Source organism: Orcinus orca, chromosome 15, assembly GCF_937001465.1.
Source record: "Orcinus orca chromosome 15, mOrcOrc1.1, whole genome shotgun sequence".
Classification (NCBI taxonomy): Eukaryota; Metazoa; Chordata; class Mammalia; order Artiodactyla; family Delphinidae; genus Orcinus; species Orcinus orca.
In genome coordinates, this window is record NC_064573.1 from 520,696 (window position 1) to 547,673 (window position 26,978).

General features: G+C 52.9%; 1 protein-coding gene across 1 annotated transcript in view; it reads right to left on the minus strand.

Annotated features, from left to right (window-relative positions):
- KCNG2 (potassium voltage-gated channel modifier subfamily G member 2) overlaps positions 1-26,978 on the minus strand; it is a 78,711-nt gene that overhangs the window by 35,587 nt on the left and 16,146 nt on the right. Inside the window, exons 2-3 of the mRNA XM_049698594.1 lie at positions 14,458-14,676; positions 2,611-3,333 (exon numbers count right to left, since the gene is read on the minus strand). Of these exons, the coding sequence (XP_049554551.1) occupies positions 2,611-3,333; positions 14,458-14,538 (804 nt within the window). The 5' untranslated portion in view covers positions 14,539-14,676. The remainder of the gene's footprint in view (positions 1-2,610; positions 3,334-14,457; positions 14,677-26,978) is intronic.

The following is a 26,978-nucleotide window of genomic DNA, read 5'->3' on the forward strand; positions in this document are numbered from 1 at the left end:
TAAAATCAGAGACCACACAGAGATAATACTTCAGCCTTGCGCCTTTCAAGCTAAATTCCACTGGAGGGCTTCCCTGGTGGTGCACTGGTTAAGAATCCGCCTGCCAATGCAGGAGACACAGGTTCGATCCCTGGTCCGGGAAGATCCCACATGCCGCGGAGCAACTAAGCCCGTGCGCCACAACTACTGAGCCTGCGCTCTAGAGCCCGCGAACCACAACTACTGAGCCTGCGCTCTAGAGCCCGTGCTGCACTACAAGAGAAGCCACCGCAATGAGAAGCCTGCGCACCGCAATGAAGAGTAGCCCCTGCTCGCGGCAACTACAGAAAGCCCATGTGTAGCAACAAAGACCCAATACAGCCAATAAATAAGTAAATAAAATAAAATAAAAATTTCTACTGGAAAAACCCCAACAAACAAAATAATGAAGGATTCCATGCCCTCCATCCCTGATGCCTCATGCCTGGAAACTTCTGTGGTCGGACCGTCAAGGGTGCAGCTACAGGGGACAGCAGGGAGGCTCCCCGCAAAAGTAAACAGAATCACCACAGAATCCAGCTAGTGCACTCCTGGGATAAACCCCAAAGAACCGAGGGCAGGGACTCACCAGACGTTTGTGCCGCGTCCACAGCAGCGTTATTCCCAACAGCAAAAGGAGGAAGCGACCCAAGTGTCCACGGGTGGATGACGGATGAACAAGGTGAGGCGATACATGCACGGGAGTGGTACTCAGCCCCTAAACAGGAAGGGGTCTGACACCTGCTGCATCACGGATGAGCCCAGAGGACACTGTGCTCAGTGAAACAAGGCAGTCACAGCAAGATGCTGCCTGTGGGATTCCACCTACATGAGTCCCTGAAGTAGCCGAATTCACAGAGGCAGAAGGTGCAGGCTGGGTTCCAGGGGCTGGGGTTAGTGTTTAATGGGGACAAAGCTTCAGTTTGGGAAGATGAAAGATTTCTAGGGACAGAGGGTGGTGACGGTTGCACAACACTGTGAATGTATTAACGCCACTGAACTGCACATAAAAATGGCGAAGACGGTGAATTTTATGGGGTTTTTTACCCCCCACACACAGTTGATGAAACATAAAACTTCTTCCTTCTTGTGGCAGTGACAGCACCTACTGTGTGCAGTGGGCCGGGGCTTCGTAAGCACCCCTCACGAGCACATGGCCACACTCACCACGTGCTCACCAACACTGGGGTCCTTACTTCCTAATCTGACGACTGATTTGGTGAGAGCACCTGGGTGGTGTGAAGCAGTGTTCCTGGAAATGGGGAAGAGGTGGGTGACAGACGTGAATGGTGGGTGACGTGGGGACCAGATGACGCCTAGAGGATTCTCAGGGTCAGCTCGACCTCCGGTGACGCTGTCATTGGTTGGCACCGCCCTAACTTCTGTTCCCTGATCCCTGTGTGATTTCCCTCCTCGGACTGTACGGAGTTACTGCTACTGAGGAAGTCCAAACACGTCGAGTGTCTTTCCAAGCAGAATCCCCAGCTGGGGCCTGGTTAAGACAACTGGAAATGACAGCTCAGGAGTCAGACACCCACACGATGAAGGAGAAGCCAAACCAATTTCCTAAAATTTACATTTAAATCTAATCTGCAGTCAGGATCACCAGGCTCGTGGTCAAGACGGCTCACAGCTAATGTTCCAGGAGAACAGAGCTCCGTGTCCCTGAATAATGAGCTGACGGCAGGGAGCTCGGGCTCTACCCCGGACTGCGGAGGGGCTCTCACTGAGAGGCTGACATGAGCTCTGCCCTGCTCTGCCTGGGGCCGTGGGGTTCAAGTCCGAGCCTCTGCCACCCCTGGAAGCTGGAGCTGGGGAGGTTAAGGCAGGACGCCCCTGCCACCCCGTGAGAAAACACAGGCAATGCTTTGAGGGCAACACGAAGCCACATCCTTCAAATACTGCAGCACCTCCTCTCGTCTAAGCCCGACCCGGACGACACCCACTCAGGCCTTCCCCGAGTGTTTCCGAGACATTCCGTAGTGTGCGCATCGCACAAACGCTGCTGAGCTCTGGGTGACATCCTGACGCCAGGATGACACTTCTGCCCGCTGCCTCACGGGACAACAGAGGGGGCAGGAAGTCTACTGTCTGCTCGGAAACGAGCCCCAGCACCTCCACAAAGCCGGCCCTGGGTGTGCCAGAGCTGGGCGCCTGGAAGAATTCAGAGGTCCTGTCCCTGTGGTCCAGGACGACAGGACTTGAGTTTAGAGCACAGCACTCTCTAGCCTGGGTGTTTTAACTCCAAGCTGTCCAAGCCTCAAGGCCTGGCCGTCAGAGCGGTTCAGCGAGAAGGCCCGCTGGCCCGGCAGCCTCGCCGAGTTCTTGAAATCGGCTGGAATTTGGAGCCTCTGCTGGCAGCGCAGTGGGCGGCCTGACGGGGCAGCCGCGCCGGGGGCTCACTCCCAGCGAACCTGCCCTGGGCGGGTGCAGGGGGGCCCAGGGCCTGCAGTTTCAGCGACCAACGGGGTCGCGGTGCCTAAGACCACCACCCAGCGGGCGCCCCACGGCCCAGCTGCCGCCGCCCCTCCCCAGTTCCGGCCCAGCCGCCCCCAGCCCTGCCCGGCCCCGTCATCCCGGCCCCGCGCTCACCCTCTCCTCCTCGGCGCGGATGTCGGGCATGGTGCTGAGGCAGAGGCCGACCGCCGTGACGGCCACGAAGGCCACGGACACGCAGGCGAAGAGCTTGCCGGCCGGGCCCGAGCGCGGGTCGTCCAGCACGTCGCGCAGGCGCCGCCGGCCGCGCTCCAGCCGCCCGCCGCCGGACCCAGGGGCGCAGGCCGGGCTGCCGGGGCCCCCGCGCTCCGCCGGCCCCGCGCGCGCCTCGGCGGCCTCCTCCTCGCGGCGGCGCAGGCGGCGCAGGCAGCAGCGCTCCAGGCGCGCCTCGTCGATGCCCCAGTAGGCCAGCTCGTCGCGGAAGGCCAGGGCGCACGCGCCGCGCAGCAGCCGCAGCTTCCCGGCGCGCAGCAGCGCCACGATGGCGCGGAAGGCGCACGGGCTGCGGTCGAAGAAGAACTCGTCGCGGCTCACGTCGTAGTCGTCGCACACGCGCAGCAGCTCGTCGTGGCCGCGGCAGGCGCGGAGGCGCTCGAGGCGCGCCAGGGGACAGCGGGCCAGCGCGGCCCAGGCCAGGCGCACCCTGCAGCCGCCCACGTTGATGATGACGTGCCGAGCGCGGGCCCCGCCAACGCCGCCGCTGCCGCTGCTGCTGCCGCCGCCGCCGCCGCCAACCGGGGGCTCGGGGCCCGGGGGCTCCGCGGGCCCGGGGAGCAGGGCCATGGCCGCATGCGTCACACTAGGGTCCGGAGGCTGGGCCTGCGAAGGAAGGGAGCGCGCATTAGGCCGTAGACAGGCCGGGAGTTCTGGGACACCCCCGCCCACGCATGACCTTGGGGCTTGGGGAGCGAACCAAACCAAGGGCTCCATCGGCCCGGCCGCTCGGTTCTTCTCTCCTGCATCCCTGACACCTGCAGGTGGTCCCAGGAGCCCGCCCCTCAGCTTTCCAGCAGGCCCCGCTTACAAGGGACCCGCCTTCATTTCTTGCCTGGAGACTAGGGACGCGGCCAACGCGAGGCAGCACGAGGGAGGAGGGCGGGCCGCCCTGGAGATGCTGCCTCAGGAGATGATGGCAAGGCCAGACCTGGGGGGTTTCCGGCTGGTTAACAAGTGGGGCCGGGGGAGGGGGCTGCTACGGATGTATTGATCCTTCGGAAGCGTCAGCCAAGCTGCCAGAGCAGCCTGTGGACGTTGTTTGGATTCGGATTAGAGGGAACCAACTATAAAGAGACATGTAAGAGTAAATAAGAAAATCCCAGCACTACCTATGATTTTAAAGCCTTGAAGGCATGAGACGAGTACTGCACTCGTGAAAAACAGGGCATTTCGGCCCCTTAGAGGCCCACAGTGAGGTATTCACGTGAAATGAGGTCTGGGTCTTCGTTAAGCACATCTTTCTCAAGGTGGGGTGCAGACAAAACACTTCACCTGCTGCTGGAGCCCGGTGACGAGAACACTGGGGCCATTATACTTTCTCCCTGCTTTTACGTACATTTACAAACGTCCCTAATAAAAACAGGTTTGTCTTGCTTTTTAAAAGCTTCCAGATAATTCTGCCGCACAGCTGGGTTTGGGAGGCGCTGATGCAGAGAAACTCACGATGCTTCGGTTGCCTTGATTCTCTAAACCAGAGGCTCCATGGGAATTCTTCAGGGATCTCTGAGCCTCCTAAAATTAGATGCAAACTTGCCTGTGTACACATGTTTCTAATAGAGGATCCTCAGATTCTCAAAGGGATCTGTGGCCTCAAAGCTTAATGAAGCTCACAGCTCCAAACATATAAGGGAGGGAAATATCTCTGTAGTGTGGGGATTGCTAGCCCGGGTCCCCTTTAAAATATTTTGAACGTGGGTCACCCACACTAGTTGGTGGGCATGTATGCTTTGGCATTCGTTGTCGGATGCCTTCTTAAGAATGCTTGGGCAGAGGTAAGATTCCAGGTGAGTTTCTTATATGAATGATTACTTGTTTTATTCTTTGACCAGGGTTCAAGAAACTCACAAAAGAAATCATATTCTTCTTAATGAGTATCTCATCATAGCTTGTGCATAGACCAGCAACCAGAATTCCTAAATGTGTTGGTTTACTCAGCACTTGTTAAAAGGACGTGTCATGAAATATGTTACTGAGACAAAATCATTTTTGCCCTGAATGTGGACATTTAAAGTTTTGTGGCATATTTACCCACAATTGCACCTGACATTCCTTCCTCTGCCCAGAGCTGGATCACCCCTTAACGTCTATGTATCTGTTTGGAAACAGGGTCCCTGACTCAGGAACCACATCAAAAAGGGTCCATAAGTAACACTGATGACTGTGTCCTTTGCAGAGACTCCCGTGGGTTCTTTTCCACGCCGCTGGAGGGCGGTTCTGTTCCTCCAAATCCTGCTCAGGATGGCCCCCCTTGACGTGTTAACACAACGGGGCACCACGCACTTCTCTGCACCGTGGCAACAGTGACAGAGCAGAGAAAACAGGCAAATACCAATCCGGGGACATAAACTCCAAAGGTCCCATTTACCAGGGAGTATATCTTAGACATTGGCTAGGCAGTAATCTGCAGGGGAGGGACAGTTCCAGTTTGGTTCTCAAAGTGTAGACTGAGGGCCAACAGCACCAAAATTATCAAAAGAACCTGCAAAAAAAAGTACATTCCTGGCTCTACACTTAAAATTCTGAGGGACTGGAAAACTGCACAGTAAGGACCCCCAAATATCCCCCCATTAAAGCAATGAGAAAACCGGCAAAAACCATCAGAATCAACTTTTTTTGGAACTCTGGACAGTAACCAAAGGGTAGCAGCAGCCAGGGGAACCCTTGAGTAAAAACAGCTGAGGGCTTCCCTGGTGGCGCAGTGGTTGAGAGTCCGCCTGCTGATGCGGGGGACGCGGGTTCGTGCCCCGGTCCGGGAAGATCCCACATGCCACGGAGCGGCTGGGCCCGTGAGCCATGGCCGCTGAGCCTGCACATCCGGAGCCTGTGATCCGCGGCGGGAGAGGCCACAACAGCGAGAGGCCCGCGTACCGCAAAGAAGAAAAGTGAGCTCTTAGCATTTTATTTAACCTGCTTCCCAGTTCAGCATTCGCCTTGAAGATGACAGCCTGCGTTCCTGGTACCAGGACTGGTACTGGAAGAGGAGAGTGGACCCGATTCAGGAGGAACCATAACTATTTGGACCCTTCTGGTGGCTCCCCCGAAAGACCCGTCAGAAGGCTTGCCTGTACCTCCCCTAACTCGGGACTCTCCCAGGGCTAAAGTGGCCACCCGGGGAAGTTTGTGGAAATCACTTACACGAAAATGTTTGCTGAGGCAATGGATGAATATTATTGTTGGGGCAAAAAATAGACTAACCAGAAAGCTTGGGAGAAGAGGCTGGGGAGTGAGACGCTTTGGAAATGCTCCAACACACTGCTGGAAATCTAGAATGCTGCTCACGCGCCTGGGGCCTTGTGCGCGCTCAGGAGAGACCTGAGAAGGCCCTACACTCTCCCCCCGCCCTGCCCCCAGCAGACCTGCCGCTCTGCACAAGCAGGAGGTGAAAGGGGGAGGCAAGGGACAGGCCTGCTGGGTGTTGAGGGTGCCCTGACACACAGGGCCCGTCTGCAAAGACTGGTTTGTTTTTGTTTTTGTTCCAGGCATGTGAGAATCTCTGTCCAGTCACTTGCTGACCATTAAGCTAATGGGACAGAGATATCAGTGGCCACACAAGACAAAAACATACAGACTTTGCCTAATTCGTCCAGAAAAGTCGAACAAACAACAGCAATTACAACAAACCCTGGGGAGTGGAAGAATCTGATTAGAAGAACACAGGAGTAAATCTTCACGGCCTTGGAGTAGGCAATGGTTTCTGAAATACAACAGAAGCATAAACAACAAAAGAAAAATAAACTGGGCTTTGTCATACTTAAACTCTTTTGTGCATTAAAGGACCTTATCAAGAAAATGAAACGATAGCTCATGGGATGAGAAAAAATTTACAAATCATATATCTGATAAGGGTCTAGTGTCCAGAATATATAAAGAGCTCCTACAACTCAAAAACAAAAAGACAACCCAATTAAAACGTGGGCAAAGGATTTGAAGGACTTCTCCAGAAAAGATACAAAAATGGCTAATAGACACTTGAAAAGATGCTCAGTGTGATCGGTCATCAGGAAAACGCCAATCAAAATGACTTGGTACCACTTTACGTCCATTAGCTTGGCTGCGACCAAACAAATGGAAAAAGGAGTGTCGGCAAGGGCGTGGAGAACTCAGGACCCCCGTCCGCTGCTGGTGGGAATGTGAAATAGTGCAGCTGCTGTGGAGAACAGCTGGGAAGTTCCTCAAAAAGTTAAACATAGACTTACCATGGGATCCAGCAGTGTTACTGCAAGAGAAATGAAAGCCTAGGTTACCGCAAAAACGTGTACGTGAACATTCACAGCAGCCAAAATGTGGGAACAACACAACGGTCCATCAGCTGACCAATGGATGAGTAAACGTGCTCCATCTACATACCGGGACACCATCAACCACAAAAAGGAATCAAGTGCGGACACAGGACACAGCACGGATGGATGTTGAAAACATGGTGTAAGTGGAAGAGGCCGGACAGAAAGGAACTGTCCAGAGCAGGCAGATCTGCAGAGACAGAAGGTAGGTTAGTGGTTGCCGGGGGCTGGGGGCTGGGGTGGGGGAGTGACCGACTAATGGTGACGGGGTTTCTTTTTGTGGTCATGAGGATGCTCTGGCATTAGGTAGTGGTGAGGGTTAAAATACTAGAAACACTGAATTGTACACATTAAAATGGACGTTATCATTTCAATTAAAAAAAAATTGACATCCGGTTCTGTGCATGTCAATGAGCAGGTGTAGTGCACTAAAGCCCGAGAACCACTGCTTCAACGGCCAAAATCAAGACCTTTAGTTGTTGTTAAGGATTTGCTGCTCTAACCACTGCCAGGCAAACCTACCACCAGGGCGACTCACGAACCGTAAAGCGGGGGGCGCCCAAGCGGTGTTCGGCATGCAGCCCGGATGCCTCACTGACCCTGGGATTTGGGAGGGGGAGAAAACCAAATAGAAGGGGCCGTGGGGAGAGAGCCAGCGTGCCTGCCCAGTCACTGCAGGATTTGAGGGCGAAGGCGCTCCGGGCTCAGCTGTGTTGCTGACGCCTCGGGGTCGGCGTTTCATGCAGCAAATGTCAGTAACATCGGCTGGTGCTAGACACGTGATGCTGGAGCTCATGGCGGTGGGGGTGGGGGGCGGAGCCGGGGGCGCGAGGACGACAGGCACTTCCAACACTGCGAGGCTGGCTCTGCGCAGAGGAGAGGCTGCCCCGAGGGCTTTGCAGGCTCGCCGACCCGGCAGGAGGTTGGGGAAATCTGAGGAGGTAATGCTGAGGAGGAAGATCCTACTTTCCTCAAACGCAGTCAGTTGTTTAGGTCGCGGAAACTTGTTGCAGAGACCCCCCAAGCTGCCGCTTCTCATCGAGGACCCAGGGACAGCGGCTCGAGTTCCACATCAAGGATGCCAGCGGCTCACAGCCGACCTCCTTCCCAGGCAGCTCGGAGGAGGACTCAGCATCTGCCCAGGAGGCAGGCGGGGGTCCTCACGGGAGGTGCCCCACTCTCTGGAGCCGTGCGAGGCCACCGGGAAGGATGGAGCCTCCAGGGCAGGCTCACAAGTTTCTGGGCTGAGGCCGAGGTGTGCCCGAGGGAAAGCGCCACGTGACCTCACGTCCTTTTCCCGTAACTGTCAGAACCAGAGCTGACGGCAGCTTCTGCCTGCAATACCGTGAGGGGCAGAGCCAAGTATGGAGTGGGAAAGCCCACCTTGCCTGCGCTAGGCTGGGGTCCTCCACGTCTTCCTGTCCCCGTGGAGCCAGTGACAAATCCGTAGCACAGGTTAATCAAGTCCCTTTGTAGCCACATCAAATGTGTGCTCCGAATTCTTTGTAGGTAGGGATGACTGATCATTAAAGTAACTGGGGAATCAGCCAGACCCGACAACTTTCCTGTAAAGGGTTTTCTTCCCCGGAATATACATGTACAAACATAAACATAACTTACATGTTACTAAGTGTCGTTAAGTCACGTTCTCTCTGCTGAGAGCCCTGAAGTGCATCCCTATCCGCTGTGTGGGGCGTAAGAGGCATTCAAGTGCCGTGGATTTTAAGAAAAAAATGGACAGCTCGATAGAAAAAATGGGCAGATTGTCACAGAGTTTACAGTAAAGGGAAAACACAGACTTTAAATATATGAAAAGATGCTCCAGTTCATTTCTTTTTTTTTTTAATTTATTAATTTATTTGGCTGCCTCGGGGGTTAGTTGCGGCATGCAGGATCTTTCGTTGTGGCAAGAGGGCTTTGTTGTGGCGCACGGGCTGTCTAGTTGTGGCGCATGGGTTTTCTCTCTCTCTAGTTGAGGAGCGCAGGCTCAGTAGTTGCGGCGCGTGGGCTTAGTTGCTCCACGGCATGTGGGATCTTAGTTCCCTGACCAGGGATCGAACCCGCGTCCCCTGCATTGGAAGGTGGATTCTTGACCCCTGGACCACCAGGGAAGTCCCTCCAGTTCATTTCTAATAGCAAAAATAAGCATCTCAAATTACTACGTTGTAAGGTGGGAAGGTTTGATGACACACTTTATTGCCAAGGATGTGGGGTCTCTCGGACGTGTTCATTTCTGATAGATAGTAAACTGGTAAACCATCATGACAGGAGGTGGAGGGTTTGAACTAATCCTACAGGAAGCACTGATGGTTGTCCTTACACCCTAGTGAAAGGGTAAACTAGAACAAAATCTGCCTATGGGATAGGAGGATTACAAGATTTCTCTGCCTGGCTCTACAAGAATATGTGTTGAAAAGCCTACCTGCACAATGGATTTGAGGTTGAAACTTTTGTCTCTGAAACTCAAAGCTAGGAAATTATCCCCCGTGAAAGGTGGTCCCAGGTTGGCAATATCCTGGAGACACACATAATCAACTGGGGTGACTCTGCCCCCGGGACACCTGGCAAGGCCCGGGACATTTTTGGTTGTCGTGATTGGGTGTGACTGGCATTGGTGGGAAGGAGCCAGGGGTGCCATGAAGCCCTAGAGCGCACGTGCAGGACACCCCAGAACAAGGGCAGACCCAGCCCAATGCCATCAGCACCCCTGGTCTAGAGGGACGGCTCGCCACTCAAGCCTCATAGCTTCCCGCTGATGAAGCCTCAACCGAGATGAATTGACAAACCGAAATTATAAAATACACAGGGCACAGTCCCACCCGAGCAAACACCAGCAGACACAGGAATAAGAGGATCAGGCTCCTGGGAACTTGAGATGATAGGATTATCAAAAATCTTCACAGACATCAAAGAAGGAATTAAAACCCCAGAGGAAGAAAGACATTATCACAAAGTCCAGGAGGATCTGAATAAGAAAGACAGTTTCCAGAGGTGAACAGATGAGACTGAAAGTAGAGTCCGTCAGGTTAGGGTCAGGGTGAGATCAGGTTGGGGTTAGGGTGAGGTCAGGCTGAGGTCAAGTTGGGTCAGGCTGAGATCAGGTTAGGTCAGGTCGGGTCAGGTTAGGTCAGCTTGAGGTCAGCTTGAGGTCAGGTTGGGTCAGGTTGAGGTCGGATTAGGTCAGCTTGAGGTCAGGTTGGGTCAGCTTGAGGTCAGGCTGGGTCAGGTGGAGGCATTCTCTCCCAGGAACCCTCCAAAAGGGGTCAATGGAAGACAGACATCACAGACAAGGACACATAAAGCAAGCAAAGGAGAAAGGAAAATGATCAATTCTGTTTACTAGGAATCCCAGGAGAAGAGGTGAAAATAAACCAAGTGACGAAAATGTGGTGAAGATGGAAGACATCCAGCTGCAAAGGCTCAGTGCACAATAGGACGAGGAGATTCCACACCTGGCGCTTTTCAGGGAGACCTGGGGGCTTTATCCTCAAAAGGAATGTGTGCTGTGGGACTTGGCTTCGTAGCTGCTCTGGGGAAAGACGCCCCCGTGTCTGGCACAGCCTCTCCCTCAGCTCAAAGCCCCGTGACACTGTAACTGGGGCTGGACACACTCAGCAGTCACCGCAGAAAGGGCCAGGGGCCTGGTCCACTGCCTCCAAGGCATCCGTGGCCAGAGGAGAGGGAGCGTCTACCCATCGTGCTGTGCGCCCGTCGGGTCCTGCCCCGGCTGGCACCCCCGCATTCCGTCCCTGGGCCCTTGGAGCTGCGGGCAGGAGGGGGGCCGGTTAGGGATGCATCTCCTGGGGGGCCTGCAAGGGAGCGCGGCAGAGGGGCGTGTGTGAATGAAAATGAAAAGGGGGAAAACACACATGATTAGGAAGAGGTTCTCAAATACCAGGTCAACCCACAGTGGAGGAAATATTTATTCTGTAGCTGAATTTACCAATTTAGGCTTAAAAACATGAACTGGAACAGACTAAAACCTCTTTAGCAGAGATAAAGTTTTTGGTGTCACCAAGCAAAGTATTCTCTAGGAGAGATTTCTTTCCTTGTACAAAACAGACAGCTTCTTACTTGGAGAAGGTGACCTTTAAAATGAGACCCCTGGCTGTACCTGGGACGAGGGATCCATGCTGTTGGGCACCCCGCACCCCCCTGTGGCCCCCACGTCCCCGGCCTGTGCACACGCTGGTGGACTCCCAGCTGTCAGCACCTGTCTCTTTGCCGGACAGGCCACAGATGCTTGAGCCTTCGTGCTCCCCGGGGCAGCTCTTGCCATGGTGACATGAAGCCCCTGAGCCCCCGGTCCCCGGACGGGCCTCAGTGCAGACTGGGGGTTAGGGGGTGGGGCGTGGGGGTGGGGGGTGGGGTGGGGAAGGGGGTGGGGTGTGGGGGTGGTGGGTGGTTTGGGGTAGGGGTTGGGGCATGGGGTGGGCTGGGAGCTGGGGGGTGGGGACTGGGGTAGGGTGAGGCACGGGGGAGGGTGGGGGGACCAGGCGCCCCGAGGGCACAGGAGGCCCCCAGATGCGTCCAAAAGGTGGGCGTTTGATCTCAGCTTAAAAGCCAGTGGCTTTAGGATCTACAACATTATTTCACACCGTAAATATCGCCAGATAGTTAATCCAGTGATTAAAGGCTCTGATAGACTGCTCCCTGCCTCAGTTCTGGCTCGGAATCTTTACAAGTTCAGTTCACACGCCACCTCCTCCCTCACCTCTTCTCACCCTCAGCCGCCCGGTGGTTTGCGGGAAAAGGGGGCCATGACCCGGCCCTTCCACAAAGACCATTCCCGCCTCTCGGCTGGTCTCTCCTTCCAGGTACTGCTTTGCTTTACAGCTGAAATGCTTAACCTCTGAGCTGACACAGGTTCACGAGAACCAACACATGAAACAGGCCATGTGACAGGATGGAAAAAGTGATCTAAATAAGAAATGCTTTTCTCCAACCAACCAACTAGCAGATGACTGAGGCTGAGCTAGTTTAAAATAAAAATGCATCTAACCTCCTGACCATAAAGAGAGCAGAGGTTAATATTTCGTGAGCCACTGCATTTTTTGTTTTTCAATTCTTATTGTCCTACCAAGACAAACATCATATGAATTAAGATAAAAATCATCTATGGGTTAAAAACACAGCCCCAAAGGCAAAGAACTAATTTTAAATGAAACATGATTCTTAGGAAGCTTCAGCCTTAAAGATACGTACTATTAGGATCATTCCTATCATTTCTTTCCAGTTGTTAAACTCCAGTGTGTTCAACTATTTTGTTTCGAAATGCATTTATATTCTATATGTCAAAGTTACACAAATTACAAAAGGCTTCTAAAGTGTATATATGAACAGAACTCAAGACTTGCTGATTAGATCGATCTAATTTTTAGCCATGTTGTTGACAGAAAGGCTGATGATTATTTTTCAGTTATGATTTATGAGAACCACATATAATCTCCAAATCTGTAAGACACATTGACATTTGGTAACTGATAACTCTTATTCACAAAGCATGATGTATATATACAGCAGAGCTGCATATAATGGCCCTGAAGATTTTTCTTAAATTACACTTTCAATTTTGAGCTTGAAGAGATCCTTTTACCCAATTTGTCCAGTGGTAGCATCTCGCAAAACCGCAGGGTGCAGACACTGACACAGTCCAGACACAGCATCCATCACCACCACGGCCCCCGCAACCCACCTCCAGCCCTCCCAGCCCCACCCCCAAACCTAACCCGGCCACCACTGGTCTGTTCTCTGTCCCCGTACTCCTGTCATCCCGAGAATGGTGTATAGAAGGACCTGCGCTGTTATGTAACCTTTGAGGATTGGCTCTTTAACCGCCCACGAGGTGAAGGACAGCTGGGTTCCTTCTACGATTTGGCTGCTATGAGCAAAGCTGCTATAAACATTTCCATAAAGGTTTTTTCCCCTCTCTAATAGCCAGTGGAGCAAAAGTTTTTACTTCTTTTTTTTTTTTTTTTTTTTTTGCGGTACGCGGGCCTCTCACTGTTGTGGACTCTCACGCTGCGAAGCACAGGCTCCGGACGCGCAGGCTCAGCGGCCATGGCTCACGGGCCCAGCCGCTCCGCGGCATGTGGGATCCTCCCGGACCGGGGCACGAACCCGTGTCCCCTGCATCGGCAGGTGGACTCCCAACCGCTGCGCCACCAGGGAAGCCCCAAAAGTTTTTACTTTTGATAAAGTCTAATTTACATTTCTTTTTTTCCTCACTGTGCTTTTGGTATCAAGAATGATGTGTATGATCCAGCATCCCAAAGATTTTCTACTGTTATTTTTCTAAAGTTAATAGTTTTGCATTTTACATTTAAGTCGGACTTAATTTGACTTACATTGAAGTCTGACTTAATTCTTGTATAAGGTGTGGGACTTAGGTGCTCAGCAGGAAAATACGTCTACACCATCTTCCCGGAAGTGGAAGTCCCCAAAGATTTTGAAAGCAAGCTATAAAATGTTTGCTAATCTTGTGACTTATAATAGAGTCATTTACAAGAAATTCTGCCGGCTCTGGAAACAAGTTACAATAAAATAAAACCAATGTAATTTTTCCTCTAAAAATTTTACAATTTACTTAAATGATATGCTTGGAGCATCTAGTATGTCTTCATGTTCTAGCTGCTCCGTATCTTACAAATTCTTTGGGAGCTGTGTGTAAATATAAATATGTAAACAGATGTTTCAGGTGCCCATTGACTCTGATTTCTAAACAAATAGTTTTTCTAAAATTATTCTTAGAATAGCAGTCACTGAAAGTGGCTCTAGTCTCCCCAGCATGACTCAGAATTTTAATAGCAATCTTCACCCACATTCCACCCAATTCTGAGGGAACATCTGGCCTTGGTTCCAGCAGCCTGTGACACCCACCACCCACCATGTACTGGTACGCGGTGGCGGAAATGTGCCAGTTCTCTCAAACCCCTCTGTTCAACCTCTGCCTTTTGGGGATTTGAAATCAATAAGCCTAGACTGGGTTAATTTACCTCTAAGTGTTTATTAAGCTCAGATAGTTCTACTGAATAAATAGGAAAGAAATATCCGATCTGCTCAGAGCGTGGACATGAACACGCCCAGCATAGCTTGTAGGCTCGTACAGCTAAACGCTTTCTCTTTCTACTGCAATCGTACTTCACTACCTGGGACCACGTCTTCCCACTGAAGAACCGTTTCTCACTAGAAGCGGCTCATTTCTGATGGGAGAAGGCCAGGTCCAACGTGAGATCAGACACCGTGTGCCAGAAAGCAAGGCAGAGCTCCAGTGTCAAAGGGCATGTGTCAAAGGTCGAGGGTGGCACAGAAGGGCTCCTTCAGGCAGACTTTGAAAGTCTAAATACATAGTGACTGGACTTAACACACGAGTAAGTAAAGCCCTCAAGTCTATGGTACATACAGTATACACAGTGACAAAGAGAGGAAGAAAGAGAAATCAACTCACCGTCGGAACACAAGACATCCGCACGGTGCTGGCTACCAGGTCATCGAGAGGGGGGCGGGCTTCACGACGGGTGCGAACCATGTCCACCCCTAATCCCGTAGCTGAACTTGGTGCCAAGGGTCTGGGCTGTGGTGAAGGTGCAGCGGTCAGAGTCTCCAGCAGCCGTCCGGCTCTGCCCTGGGCAAGGACGAGCTCCAACAGGTGTCCAGACCCAAGTCCCTGCGTCCGGAGGATACAGGAAGAGGGAGAGACAACTGGGGTCTTCAGAGTCAATGACCAGGGAAAATAAAAGGTGGGAGGGATGTTCTAGAATATGGGGTAAAGGAGATCAAGAGACATAACCAAATGAAGTACATAAACCTTGATTAGATTTCATCCAAAAAACCTACAAAACACAGTTTTGGGACAACTGGGGAAATCTGAATTTGGACCTGATATATTCATTATTGTTAACTTTCTTAGGTGTTACAGTGGAATTTGGTTACAGAAGAGGATGACCTTATTTTTAGTAGATGCATGCTTAACTATTCAGGGATAATTGTCTTGGTTTCTGTAAACTACTTCCAAATGGTTCATACATTTCATATATATATGGACACACACACATATATATACACACATTTCATATATATATATATATATATATACACATATATATATATATATACTTCCACACAGATGGCTAGGTTTTCACTGTACTACTCTTTCAACTTCTTTTTATGCTTGAAATTTTTCACTTAGAAAGAGCTAGGAAAGGGGCTTCCCTGGTGGCGCAGTGGTTGAGAATCCGCCTGCCAATGCAGCGGACACGGGTTCGAGACCTGGTCGGGGAAGATCCCACATGCCGCGGAGCAACTAAGCCCGTGCGCCACAACTACTGAGCCCGCTAGCCACAACTACTGAAGCCTGCGTGCCTAGAGCCCGTGCTCTGCAACAAGAGAAGCCACTGCAGTGAGAAGCCCGTGCGCCGCAACGAACAGTAGCCCCCGCTCACGGTAACCAGAGAAAGCCCGCGTGCAGCAACGAAGACCCAACGCAGCCAAAAATAAAATAAAATAAATAAATTTTAAAAAGGAGCTAGGAAAAAGCAGCCCCCTGCCAAAACCAACTAAACGTGATTCTAATGACATTACTTTTCTCCTCACAAAGCAGGATGCAGAGCAACATACGCCTCCATTTTTATTGAAGGAAACATTAATAATGGTTATGCTGTGTCAGCTGGGCTGGGCCACGGGGTGCCCAGATATTTGGTCAAACACTTTTCTGGGTGTTTCCGCCGAGGCGTTTTTGAATGAGATTAACATCTAATCTGTAGAGTAAAGCAGACTGCCCTCCCTGACGTGGGTGTCTTACATCTTATGTCTTAGCATGAAGGTTTTTAAAGATACAAACCCTGCTATGTAGCCGAGCCTGCTGCCTCTCGGCCCTGCAAGGTCCCCCTCCCCCCCCACCAACGCCCGACGCCGGGTCCCTGCTCCTGCTGCTGGTGGCGTTTCTGGGCTGGCAGCTTATGTCGGCTGTGGGTCACCCCACCTTCCTTTCCCTTCCTGGCGTCTGCCAGCTGTGCTAGGACAGAGCCCGCACACCCTCCGACACAGAGGCCCCGGTCAAGGACTCAGCTTTGCTTGTGTGGATCTGCCTTTGTGCTGTTTCAGTCAGAACCATCACTCAGAACCGACCACACTGGTCTTGACCACATGGGCCAAATGACTCTTTTACACGTATTGACTTGTCCATCATTCATTCACTTTTCAGCACACTTTGACCTGCTCCCAATGGCTCCTGCCCATCCGCCGGGAGTTCTGCAAAAGTTTGTTTCTTTTAAGATACTGTGGCCACAGATTTGGCTTTTGTTCTATAAACTCGTCCCTAATTTCTCACTTTGCAAACATCACTCACACCGTAGGTGTCGAAAGAAAAGCAATTAGAATCACAACGGAAATTCCCAAGGACCATAACAGTCACATCCAACGGCAGCAGGAGAGATTTAGGTTACGTGGCGAGAGAGCCTCCATTCATTATAAGCTTGAGAAACACTGAGAAAAGTTATACAACATCCTTCCCGGCCAGTTTTTAAGGGAAGTCGGGCCTCTGCCTGCCACACCGACGGGGAGGCGCCAGCTGGCAGGCGAGCAGGTGAGGCGGAAGCAGCCCAGCTCTCGCAGGGCCGGCGTGTGCTGCAATGCGGGGACAAAGCCAAGACTGTATTTCTTTGAAAACAACACACGTAAATGTGTGAACACCTCGTAAGCCTGCCAGGTGCTGCACACAGCAAGATTCCTGCATGTAGGCGGGAAAACCCGGGACGGAGCCAGAAGCCAGGTGCCGGGGCCAGTTACTCAAAAGTTACTTAAAATCTCTCAGGGTCTCAGGGTCCGGTCGGTGAATCAAGGGATTGGATGAGATGATCCCTAGGCCTCTTCCAGACTCAAGGTCCATAAGTACCAGATAAGAGTGGAAAAGATGGAAAGCCTAGCCTCTTGGAAAAAAGCAAAAGAGAGCGGGAAGATGGAGGGGGCAGTAGCAGCAAAGCCTGAAGAAGAGAGAGACCTGGGCAGGTGGGGGACACCTGGCGGCAGGTAGACACAGTTCCACCGGGGGGTTAGCACCCTCGACCACCAGCCCAACTTTCAGTCCGGGTCCTGGGACGAAATGATGTTTCCTCTGTGGCCTCCGTGTCCTGGGGTGAGGCAGCATGTCCTCAACATGTCCACATGTTGAGACTCTTTAGGCGATGGTTTTAATTCGATGAGCCCATTCTCCCCGGGGGCGTCTGGGCCACATGCAGGACCCTCTTACCGTTGGCTGGTTTCCCCGCATCAGGGCTCATCCCAGGGAGCCCTCTTCCAGAGCTGCTCTCTCCCAGGCCGTCTGCCGGTGCTTCTCCAACCCCTGAAACGACAGGTCGGCCCTCCTTCGGGGCGCCGTGTCTGGACGTTGGTTGGTCACGGACTTCTTACAGAATCCGGGAAACACGGTTCACTGCCTCATAAAGCATACGGTCGGTCTGGGGGTCTGAGGACCCTCTGAAGTCTGTCGTGGTCACGGGGCCCCACGGTCCCGGGGGAATGTTCATGTTTATTCCAATTACCCGCTTAATGACGTCGTGATGGTCATTGTACTTCGCCCCAATCAACGTTCTCACTCGCGTCTCCAAGGTGTGCACATGCTCTGAGTGCAGGGCTTTGACAAGACAGATGGAAACATAATAGCTTCTCAGAACTTGTTCTTTTCTTATCTCCTCTCGGTCTCCCATCAGCGACCTAGACAGACACTCGGCGTATCGCTCTATAAATGTAAGAACTGTCACCTCCAGGCTCAAACGCAAGGCCCCTGACCACGTCTTCCATGTTTCAGGGAGAGGATTCTTTCTGGAGGCCAGTGTGTGTCCTGTGCCCTCATCCCACCTCGCCTCCCCAATTATTCCCTCTTCCAAGCCCCCCATGGGCTCTTTCTAATCAGCAGAAGAGCAATTCACAGATGGACACCCCTGCCCCCAGTGCTAGCCGCTTCCGGCCCTGCCTGCTGGGCGAGAGTCTCCACTGCGCGCACCTGCCCCGGCCCCACAGAGCGCTCGGGGGATGAACAGCGCGTCCCTCTGGAAGCCTCCCCTCTCTGGGCCCACCCGGGGTTCCCCGGCTCGCCCCGCTGCCCCCACAGGCCCAACGCCCTCCTGGACGACCATGAGCTATGCCCTTGCACGTTGTAAGTGAGCTGTCCCCGAGTGGAGGAGCCGCTGGGGCAGAAGCCCAGGGGTCACCAGGGCTCAGGCCACCTGCGCACCACTGTCAGCCGCCCGGAGCCCAGCTGACCCGTGTGTGCACTGCAGCACCTGCCCGTGGCCCAGGCCTCTGGGCGCGCCCAGGCCCCGGGCTCTGTTGCGTGATTCACAGGACGAACGATCACTTCAGAGGCGCCTGGGCCTCACCCTCAGCAGGGTCAGGGTCTCTGGACCCTCAGCATGAACCTCCTTATGGGCTTCAGTGCGTCTCCCTGTGCCTGTGCGCCTACGGGCTGGAAGAAGCATCTTGCGTTCCAGGACAACGGTAACTGCTAAGTCTGCTTCAGGGTATAGCTGAGAGGATTCTAATTAGCACATCTGTATGCAGATGTCTGCTACATCCATTGTTTTCTCTGAAATAGCTATTTGCATGGGTGCTTTTGCTTCTGGAGCCCAGAGGAGGGGGGCTTCCACCCAGCCTCGGAGCTGCGGCACCAGCGGGGGGAAGGGAGTCGCCCCATCCCTTACGCGTGGATTCCTGGTTTCCAGCCTGTGATTTGGAGGAAACATCGCCCCGAGGGAGGGGTTCACACTGGCATTCTGTCTCTCTGCAGCATTTCCCAAATCCATCCTGAGCACCCTCAGTGTGTCAAGGGGCCCCCAGTGGGTTTGTCCCCACCCCTATCAATTTCTAAACCCACATAATGAAAGCTCTTGAATGGTCTAAAATAGACCGCGGAGTTTGAGAGCTGCTGTCCTGAGCTAGCGAGCCCCCTGGCCCTGCCCCGCTGGTGGGGGCCTGAGCTCTCGCTGGGCCCCGGGGGGCTTCCTGAGCTAAGAGGCTGAGCCTGCGGTCCAGCCTGGCCCTGGACACCGACCCCAGAGCAGATGTTTGTACAGGACGGAGCTACTGAAACTGCAGTGAATGGAAAGATGATGGTTTGAAATTCTCGTGGGTCACGGCTGCTACCCGCTACCATTCTCTGCCCATCACACAGGGATCGGGGGTGGGGGGCGTCCCTGTGTGGACCAGTATCCCTGGCACCTGAGAGGAGGGGCTGCAGCTCGAGGGCACAGGGCTGGCCCAGACCAGCCCCCAGACCCTCCAACTCCAGCTCCGGGGCCCCTGGACTCTCTGGGGCCTTAAGTGAGGGTCCCCAGGCTGGTCCCCAGAAGGAGGCCCAAGGCTTCCACCGCAATCCCATAAAAGACCAGAGGCCCCCAGTGATCCCAGTAAGAGCAGGCGGTCTCCTCACAGGCTCCAAACATCAGATCTCAGCTCCCTGAGCAGGAAGTGAACAAAGCAAAGTTTCTAGATAATTGAATTTTTACTTTTTAGTCAGGATAATTCTTAATTGGTAATTCCTTTTTCAAATAAATTTTATTAAACAAGTAATCATTCCCACACCTTCTGCAACAGAATGTGATGCACGTAACTGGACCTCCGTGTGAGCCCCTGCGAGGCTGCGGGGCACCGCTGTGCCGTCACCTTCTCCAGGGAGTCCTGACAGCAGGGGACTCCTGTGCACCCCGAGCCCCTCATGGAAGGAGCAGCACACCTCAGGAGAGGGGGTGCTGCCTACTCTCTGCAGAAATAAGTCTTCAATCCAAGTCTGAAGCGACTGCCTCACCGTGAAGACCTCACGCACCAGAAATTCTCTCTCCAGTTCGGCACGGTGTCTCTGCAAATTATCAGAAACACCCCAACTAACTGCCCACGCAGAGGAGAGTGACCGAGTAACTACCACGTTCCACACAGTGAGCGACCAGACGCTGCAAAGAGAACGAGGAAGATGTCTGCAGCCGGGCGTGATGACTTCCGGGACGTGTGCTCAGAGGCACATCTGGAGACGCACAGTCTAGTGAGGCAGAGGCATATAACACGCACAGGGCCTGCCTGTGCAGGAGACATTTAGGAAGGAGAAGCAGAAACCACAGGGACTGGTCCCCGGCTGGGCGGGTGGGGAGGACAGGGCGGGGGCCTCCCCTGAGCTCCCAGAGCCACACGCTCCACGTTCCCTTTGCCACCAACGACCAACAGCCAGGTGGGAGAGAAAACAGTACGAGCCTCACCGTAGGGGTGGGAGGAAGAGAGAACCCGCCCGAGAAGCCGTGGGAAACAGCATTGATGGCGGTGAGGCCACAGACAAAAGAGCTGGGCGTGCAAGGCTGTGCCGAGCAGGTAAACTCTCAGGCTGAGAACATCCTTCTGCAGTGTCAGCAACCGATATGCAAAGAAAAACTGGAATTGCAGACTCAGGAGATGAAGGAGAAACACAACCCAGACGTGGGGAGGGATCCGAGCGTCCTGGAGCACAAGTGAGAATGGGAGACCCCAGAATGGGCTTCAGCGCGGTCACCGTGCAGGACCAGCGTTGATTCCCTGGTTTCACTGTGTTTTTGCAGAAGATCTTAACATGAGGGGAAGCTCGGTGGGGATACAGGAGAACTCTGTGCTAATTTTTCAGCTGTTCTGGAAGTTTAAAATAGTTCAAATAAGAAGGTTTTTTTTAATCTAATTTTTTCTGTTTAAACCCTGAGGCACTGGAATGAAAAGCACCTTGAGTCTGAACTTGATGAGTTTCGCTTCAGCCTTCACACCCCCTCCCCAGGTATCAGCACTGGGATCTCCTCAAAGGCCAAACCCCCAGACACTCAGCCCACTTCTAGCGTGGCCTCCGACGCTTTCTGCAGAAACCAGAAACCGTCCAAAATTCCCACGAAACACCAGAGACTCGAACAGCCGATCTTATGAAAGAAGAGCAAAGTTGGAGGACTCATGCTCCAATTTCAGAACATACCACAAAACTGCAGTAACTCAGAGGGTGGTCCTGGCACGTGGGCATCATCGAGAGCCCAAGACAAAGCCTCACGATCACAGTCAGTTGATCTAGACACGGGTGCCGGGTCCACTCAACGTGGAAAGGACAGTCTTGTTAACAAATGGTGCTGGGAACACTGGACAGTCACGTGCAAAAGGATGAACTTGAACCCCTACCTTACACCACATGTAACACTTCACTCAAAATGGGTCAGTAATTAAGTTTAAGAGCTAAAACTATAAAAATGAAATAAGAATGGGGTCAAATCTTCACGATCTTACATCTGGCAATGCTTAAATATGACACAAAAAGCACACACAGCAAAATCTAAAAATAGATCAATTGGACTTGATTAAAATTAGACTTTGGTGCATTGAAAGACTCCATCAGCAGAGTGAAAAGACAACCCACAGAACAGGAGAAAATATTTGCCAATCACATACCTCATCAGGGTTTAATATCGAGAATATATAAAGAGTTCTTACAACTCAACAACAAAAAGAGAAACAACCCAGTTTTAAAATGGGCAAAGCACTTGAATAGACATTTCTCCAAAGAAGGCAAACAGCCAAAAAGCACATGAAAAGATGCCACACATCCTTAGTCCCTGGGGAAATGCAAACCAAACCCACAGTGAGATTCTATGGGGATGACTTTAGTCAGACAGACAGACAGTGGCAAGCACTGACTGGAATGTGGAGAAACTGGACGCCCACACAGCGCTGGTGGGAATGTAAAATGGTGCAGCCTCGGTGGAAAACAGTTTGATGGTTTCTCAAAAAAGTAAACCAGAATTACCATATGACCCGGCAATTCCACTCCTAAGTATATACCAAAATAATCGAAAGAAGGGACTCCAACAGTTATATGTCAGCCAATGTCTGCAGCAGCATTATTCCCAATAGCCAAATTGGGAGCAACCCTCAACAGATGAACAAATAAACAATGCGGTCCACCCACGCAAGGGGATATTTCTCAGCCGCAGAAAGACATGAAGTACTGACACCTGCTACAACATGGATAAGTCTTGAAATCGTTGTGCTAAGCGAAATAAGGCAGACACAAAAGGACCAATATTGTATGAAACAGCTAGAAGAGGCAAATGTGTATAGACAGAAAGTAGACTAGAAGTTACCAGGCGATGGGGTTTCCCTGGTGGCACAGTGGTTAAGAATCTGCCTGCCAACGCAGGGGACACGGGTTCGAGCCCTGGTCCGGGAAGATCCCACGTTCTGCGGAGCAACTAAGCCTGTGCGCCACAACTACTGAGCCTGCGCTCTAGAGCCCACGAGCCACAACTACTGAAGCCTGCGGGCCTAGAGCCCGTGCTCCGCAATAAGAGAAGCCACCACAATGAGAAGCCCGCGCACCGTAACTAGAGAAAGCCTGCACGCAGCAACGAAGACCCAATGCAACCAAAAATAAATAAAATAAAAATAAATTGTAAAAAAAAGAAGTTACCAGGGGCTGAAGAGGGGAAATAGGGAATTATTGCTTAATGGGCACAGGGTCTGTTTGGGGTGATGAAAAAATCCTGAAAATAGTGGTGATGGTCACACAGCACGGTGAGTGTAGTTAACGCCACAACAGTACAGTGTAAAATGGTTGAAACAGCCAACTCTACACTTTACATGGCGGGGAGCCTCCAGCTGTGGCCTGAGCTGACTCGTGACCCTGACCGGTGACACGGCCCCGGCGCGGCCCAGCCAGAGCAGACAGCAGGCGCCGGCTGCACATTGCCGTGTAGACCGCGCGCTCAGCGTGGTACCCGGTGCGGACCCACACCCGTGAGTGACGGGGCCTGGGGTGTGCATAGAGGAGCCCTCCCCATCTGCTCACACGCTGTGGCCTGAGCCCCAGCTGTACCCGATCGGCCACCAGGGAAGCTCCCAGGACAGTGAGGCCGAGTGTCCTGCCCCAGGGCAGGTGCCCGGGACAGCCAGGCGGTGCCAGCGGCGGAGCCGTCCCAGGCGGCCATGGCCCGCGGGGTCCTGCCTGCGTTGTCCTGCTCAGCGTCCCTCTGCCGGCTCCTCCCATAGCCAGTGCCCTGTGGGCATGTGGCCTCGTCTGCTGGCCTCCCCACGTGGCCGCTGCCCCTCGCTGGGCTCGGGTCAAGGGGGTCTCACCTACCGCCCCCCACTCCGCCATGGCAGAGCTCTCTGCTCTTCTTACTTTGCTTCTTTCATCTCTTGAGTATTTGCAGATGCCTCAGTTTCTTGTTTGACACACGGTCACTGAGGTGCTATATCGCCAGGCACCAGGCTGGGCCCTGGGCTCTGAGGGGCTGGACCGAGAGTCACAGGTGATTCCAGAAGCCTGGCCAGACCTCGGGCTGCTGGACACCCACCTCTGCTCCCTGGGAGCGGCTCACCCTGCAAGCGGCACGCAGAGCACCATGCCAGCCCTCTGGAGTCTCCAGGACAAGGTTCTGTCTGGGGACACAGAGGCTCTGCAGGTTCCGGCTGGGTCAGCATCGCACGTCCCCAGAGGTGATGACTTAGCTGCTCAGGCAGCAGCCCACATTCTCCGTAATTAGGACCCCTTAGGAGACGCCTTCGCAGCCCTTAAGCGATTTTGAGGGGGAGCCCCCGCTGTGACTTCAGGCTTCAGAAAACAACATTTTTAGAAGAAATGCTGCTTCCTGTCAGCAATGGGAAGACCTTTTCCCCCTTCTCCTTTATCCACAGCTGCTATAGATAAAAATGGGTCAAAATAAGTAAAAACTGACATCCTGCTCCTGCAGTCACGAGGGCCCCCTGCCACGCGGAGGCCCCTGCCACGTGGAGGCCCCTGTCACGCGGAGGCCCCCTGCCACGTGGAGGCCCTGTGCGCCACCCTTCGATGGGGCGCCAGCCATGAGGCTCCTGAAGGGACCAGGCGTCAGTCAGTGACGGGAGACCCCTTCCTGGGAAACATCTGTGCTGGTTACATTTTCTCCTCTGGCAAGTCAGTTCCTCGGAGGCAAAGGGCACTAGCAGTAAGGATGTGTCCCAGTCGTGGTCCCACCTCACTGGACAGGGTTCACCGGGGACACGGCTGGACCAGAGGCGGAGCGGGGCTCCATCCTCAGTGGAAGCCCAGAGGACCTCCGGGCAGAAGCAGCGGGCGGAGGCTCGGCGCAGGGCCCCAGGAGGTGGGGCGTGTGTGGGGAGGGCCGGGGATGGGGGCGCGGGCGGGGGCACAGTGCCTGAAAGGGCTGCTGGTGTGGCCCCTGCTTTACAAGCTGGGCTGTATCCAGGCCTGGCCGTTGTAAATGAAAGAAACTTCCATGTACAAGGTACTTAGGGATACACCCGACCAAGGAGGTAAAAGCCCGTTCCCTGAGAACTACAAAAGGCTGTTAAAGGGAACGAAAGAAGACACAAATAATTGGAAATACATCCCATGTTCATGGACTGAAAGACTTAATATGATTATGATATCTACACGACCCAGAGCGATCTGCAGCTTCAGTGCAATCGCTGTCAAATCCCAATGAGGTTTTTTGCAGAAATAGGAGAGCCATCCTGAAGTTCATGTGGAACCTCAAGGGCCCCGAAATAGACAAGACAATCTTGAAAAGGAACAAAGGTGGAGGCCTCACCCTTCCTGATTTCAAAACTTACTACAAAGCTGTAGCCAACAAAACAGTACATCACTGGCACAAAGACAGTTTATGACCAACAGAACGAATTGCGAACCCTGAAATCAACCCTCGAATACGTGCTTAAATGGTGCCAAGACCATTCAATGCAGAAGACCATCTCTGCAACAAACGGTGTTGGGAAAACTGGATATCTGTATGCAAAAAAAAAAAAAAAAAATTAAAAATAGAGTCACTGTATGATCCAATAATGCCAGTTCTGTGTATCTACCCAGAAGAATTGAAAGCAGGGACTCAAACAGATACTTGTGCGCCCACGTTCACAGCAGCGCGGTTCACAACAGCCAAAGGTGGAAGCAACCCAGGTGTCCATCAGCCGACGGGTGGGTCAGCAGCAGGTGGTGATAGACACAAGGAATGTTATAAGGTTACGTTATAAAAAGGAAAGAAATTCCGCTACAACGTGGACCAACCTTGAGAACACCGTGCTAAGTGAGAGAAGCCAGTCACAAAAGGGCAAACATTGTAGGAGGTCCCTTGAGGAGTTAAATTCAGGGACCGAAAGCAGGAGGGGGCGGGGGCTGGGGGAGGGGAGGAGGAGTGAGTGCTTCACGGGGACAGCGTCACCTGGAAAAATGAGGAAGTTCTGGAGATGGAGATGGGGATGGTTACACAAGAATTCAAATGCATCTAATGCCACTGAACTGTACACTTAAAAATTGTTAAAATGGTAAATTTTACGTTACGTATAGTTTACTGCAATTAGCCATGTAGTTGCCTAGATCTTATCACTGATTAGTTTTCAGATTACAGGGATCATGAAGAAAGCACTGTTTAGACGGCCAAAACATGAAACTTCGGTCATGTTTAAGGAACCCTGGCCGTGGCATCTGTACTTTCCTTTTGGTACACCCGGTGGTTCCTCACGCTTTCCTATTTCCATTCTTTTTCCTCAGCTAAAATGTCCCTCTCAGAAGACTGCTTCGGAACACCTGGAGCAGACTGCACAGTTCACGTTCGCAGTGATGCGCACGAGATTCCTGGAAAAACCCGCTGTCTTGTGGTGTGAGGTCACAAGCAGGGACTCTCAGCCTTCCCAGAAACTGACAACTACCCCCTTCCTAGGGGAACCCCCGGCTGCTCTCCTGGGGCCTCACAAGCTTGCGGCGTCTGAGGGGCGCGAGGGTGTCCCCGTGGGACCACAGCTGGCAGCTGTGCCACTTCTCCCAGGAGGCGGTGGGAACCGGGGCTGGAGGCTGACCTGGACTCAGTACAGAGGAGGCTATTTTGGGAGGCCTCAGGGTCTCCCGCATGGGTCAGCCTGCTGACAGGTTCAGCTCCAGTCCTCCTTGGCGTGCACCCCGAGACCCCCTCCTTCCCCTCCCAGCTGTGTCCCCCTCCCCAGGTCACACTCCTGCTCCCACTGAGGCTGTGCTCAGGGGCCCTTGGGGAATTGCCAGGGTCGGGCACCTGCCCAGATACTTGAGCTTTAACCTGTGGGATTATCCACAGATGAACGTGTCAGCCCCTTCACCACGATGCCTACAGTCTGAATAACTAATCAGTGACAAGACCACAAGCACCCTGTTCCTCTGAAATTATTCAGGATAAATAATAAAGGAGCTCAGCTGATAAAGCCACAGAGGCCAGAGGCCCCGAGTCTCCACCCTCCGTCTGCGCCCAAAGCTGGGCCGCCACGGCTCCGCAGGCGTCACACCTGCTGTTCCTCCCATCAAGGTCAACACCTGCCGCTCGGTTCCGGAAACCCAGCCAAGGAAGACTTAAGGGCTCTTGCCTCCAGCCCGGGGTCCGAGGGTCGAGGCCTGTTCCTCGAGAGCTATGTGACATTCGCAAGTCGACTGCCTACCCTGTGTCCGTTTCTCCACCCGCGACGGCGAGTGGCAGTGACGGTGCCCGTATCACCGGGTAGGGAACCAGCGAGGCCATCGCTGTTCCTTTCAGGCAGTGCCATCACCTTCCTGCAGCCCAGATGTGACCATTTCTACGATGACAACAAAGCCCTCGTGTTTGCCTGTGGGACTGCAGGCAGGTCCTGCCAACGGGCAGCCGCTCTCCGGTGGCCCAGGGGTACCCAGGCCCTCGGGCCAGTTCTGAATGAGGCGTCCAGATCAGGCGAGGCTTGTGTGGAAGCGCAGCAGGAAACTCCGTTGACTGGGGAGGGGCTGCCGCACACGACGACCTACTTGGGGTGAACTGGTATCATTTAATTTTTATACAGCTTGCTGTTAACAGAGGCCCCAAAATAAACAGTTGTGCCACTTGCTTCAAGAACATTTTCTCTTCGGTTCAAATAGTTTCTTTTTAAAAAAAAAAAACATATATATATATATATATTTAAAATTTATTTATTTTTGGCTGCGTTGGGTCTTCATTG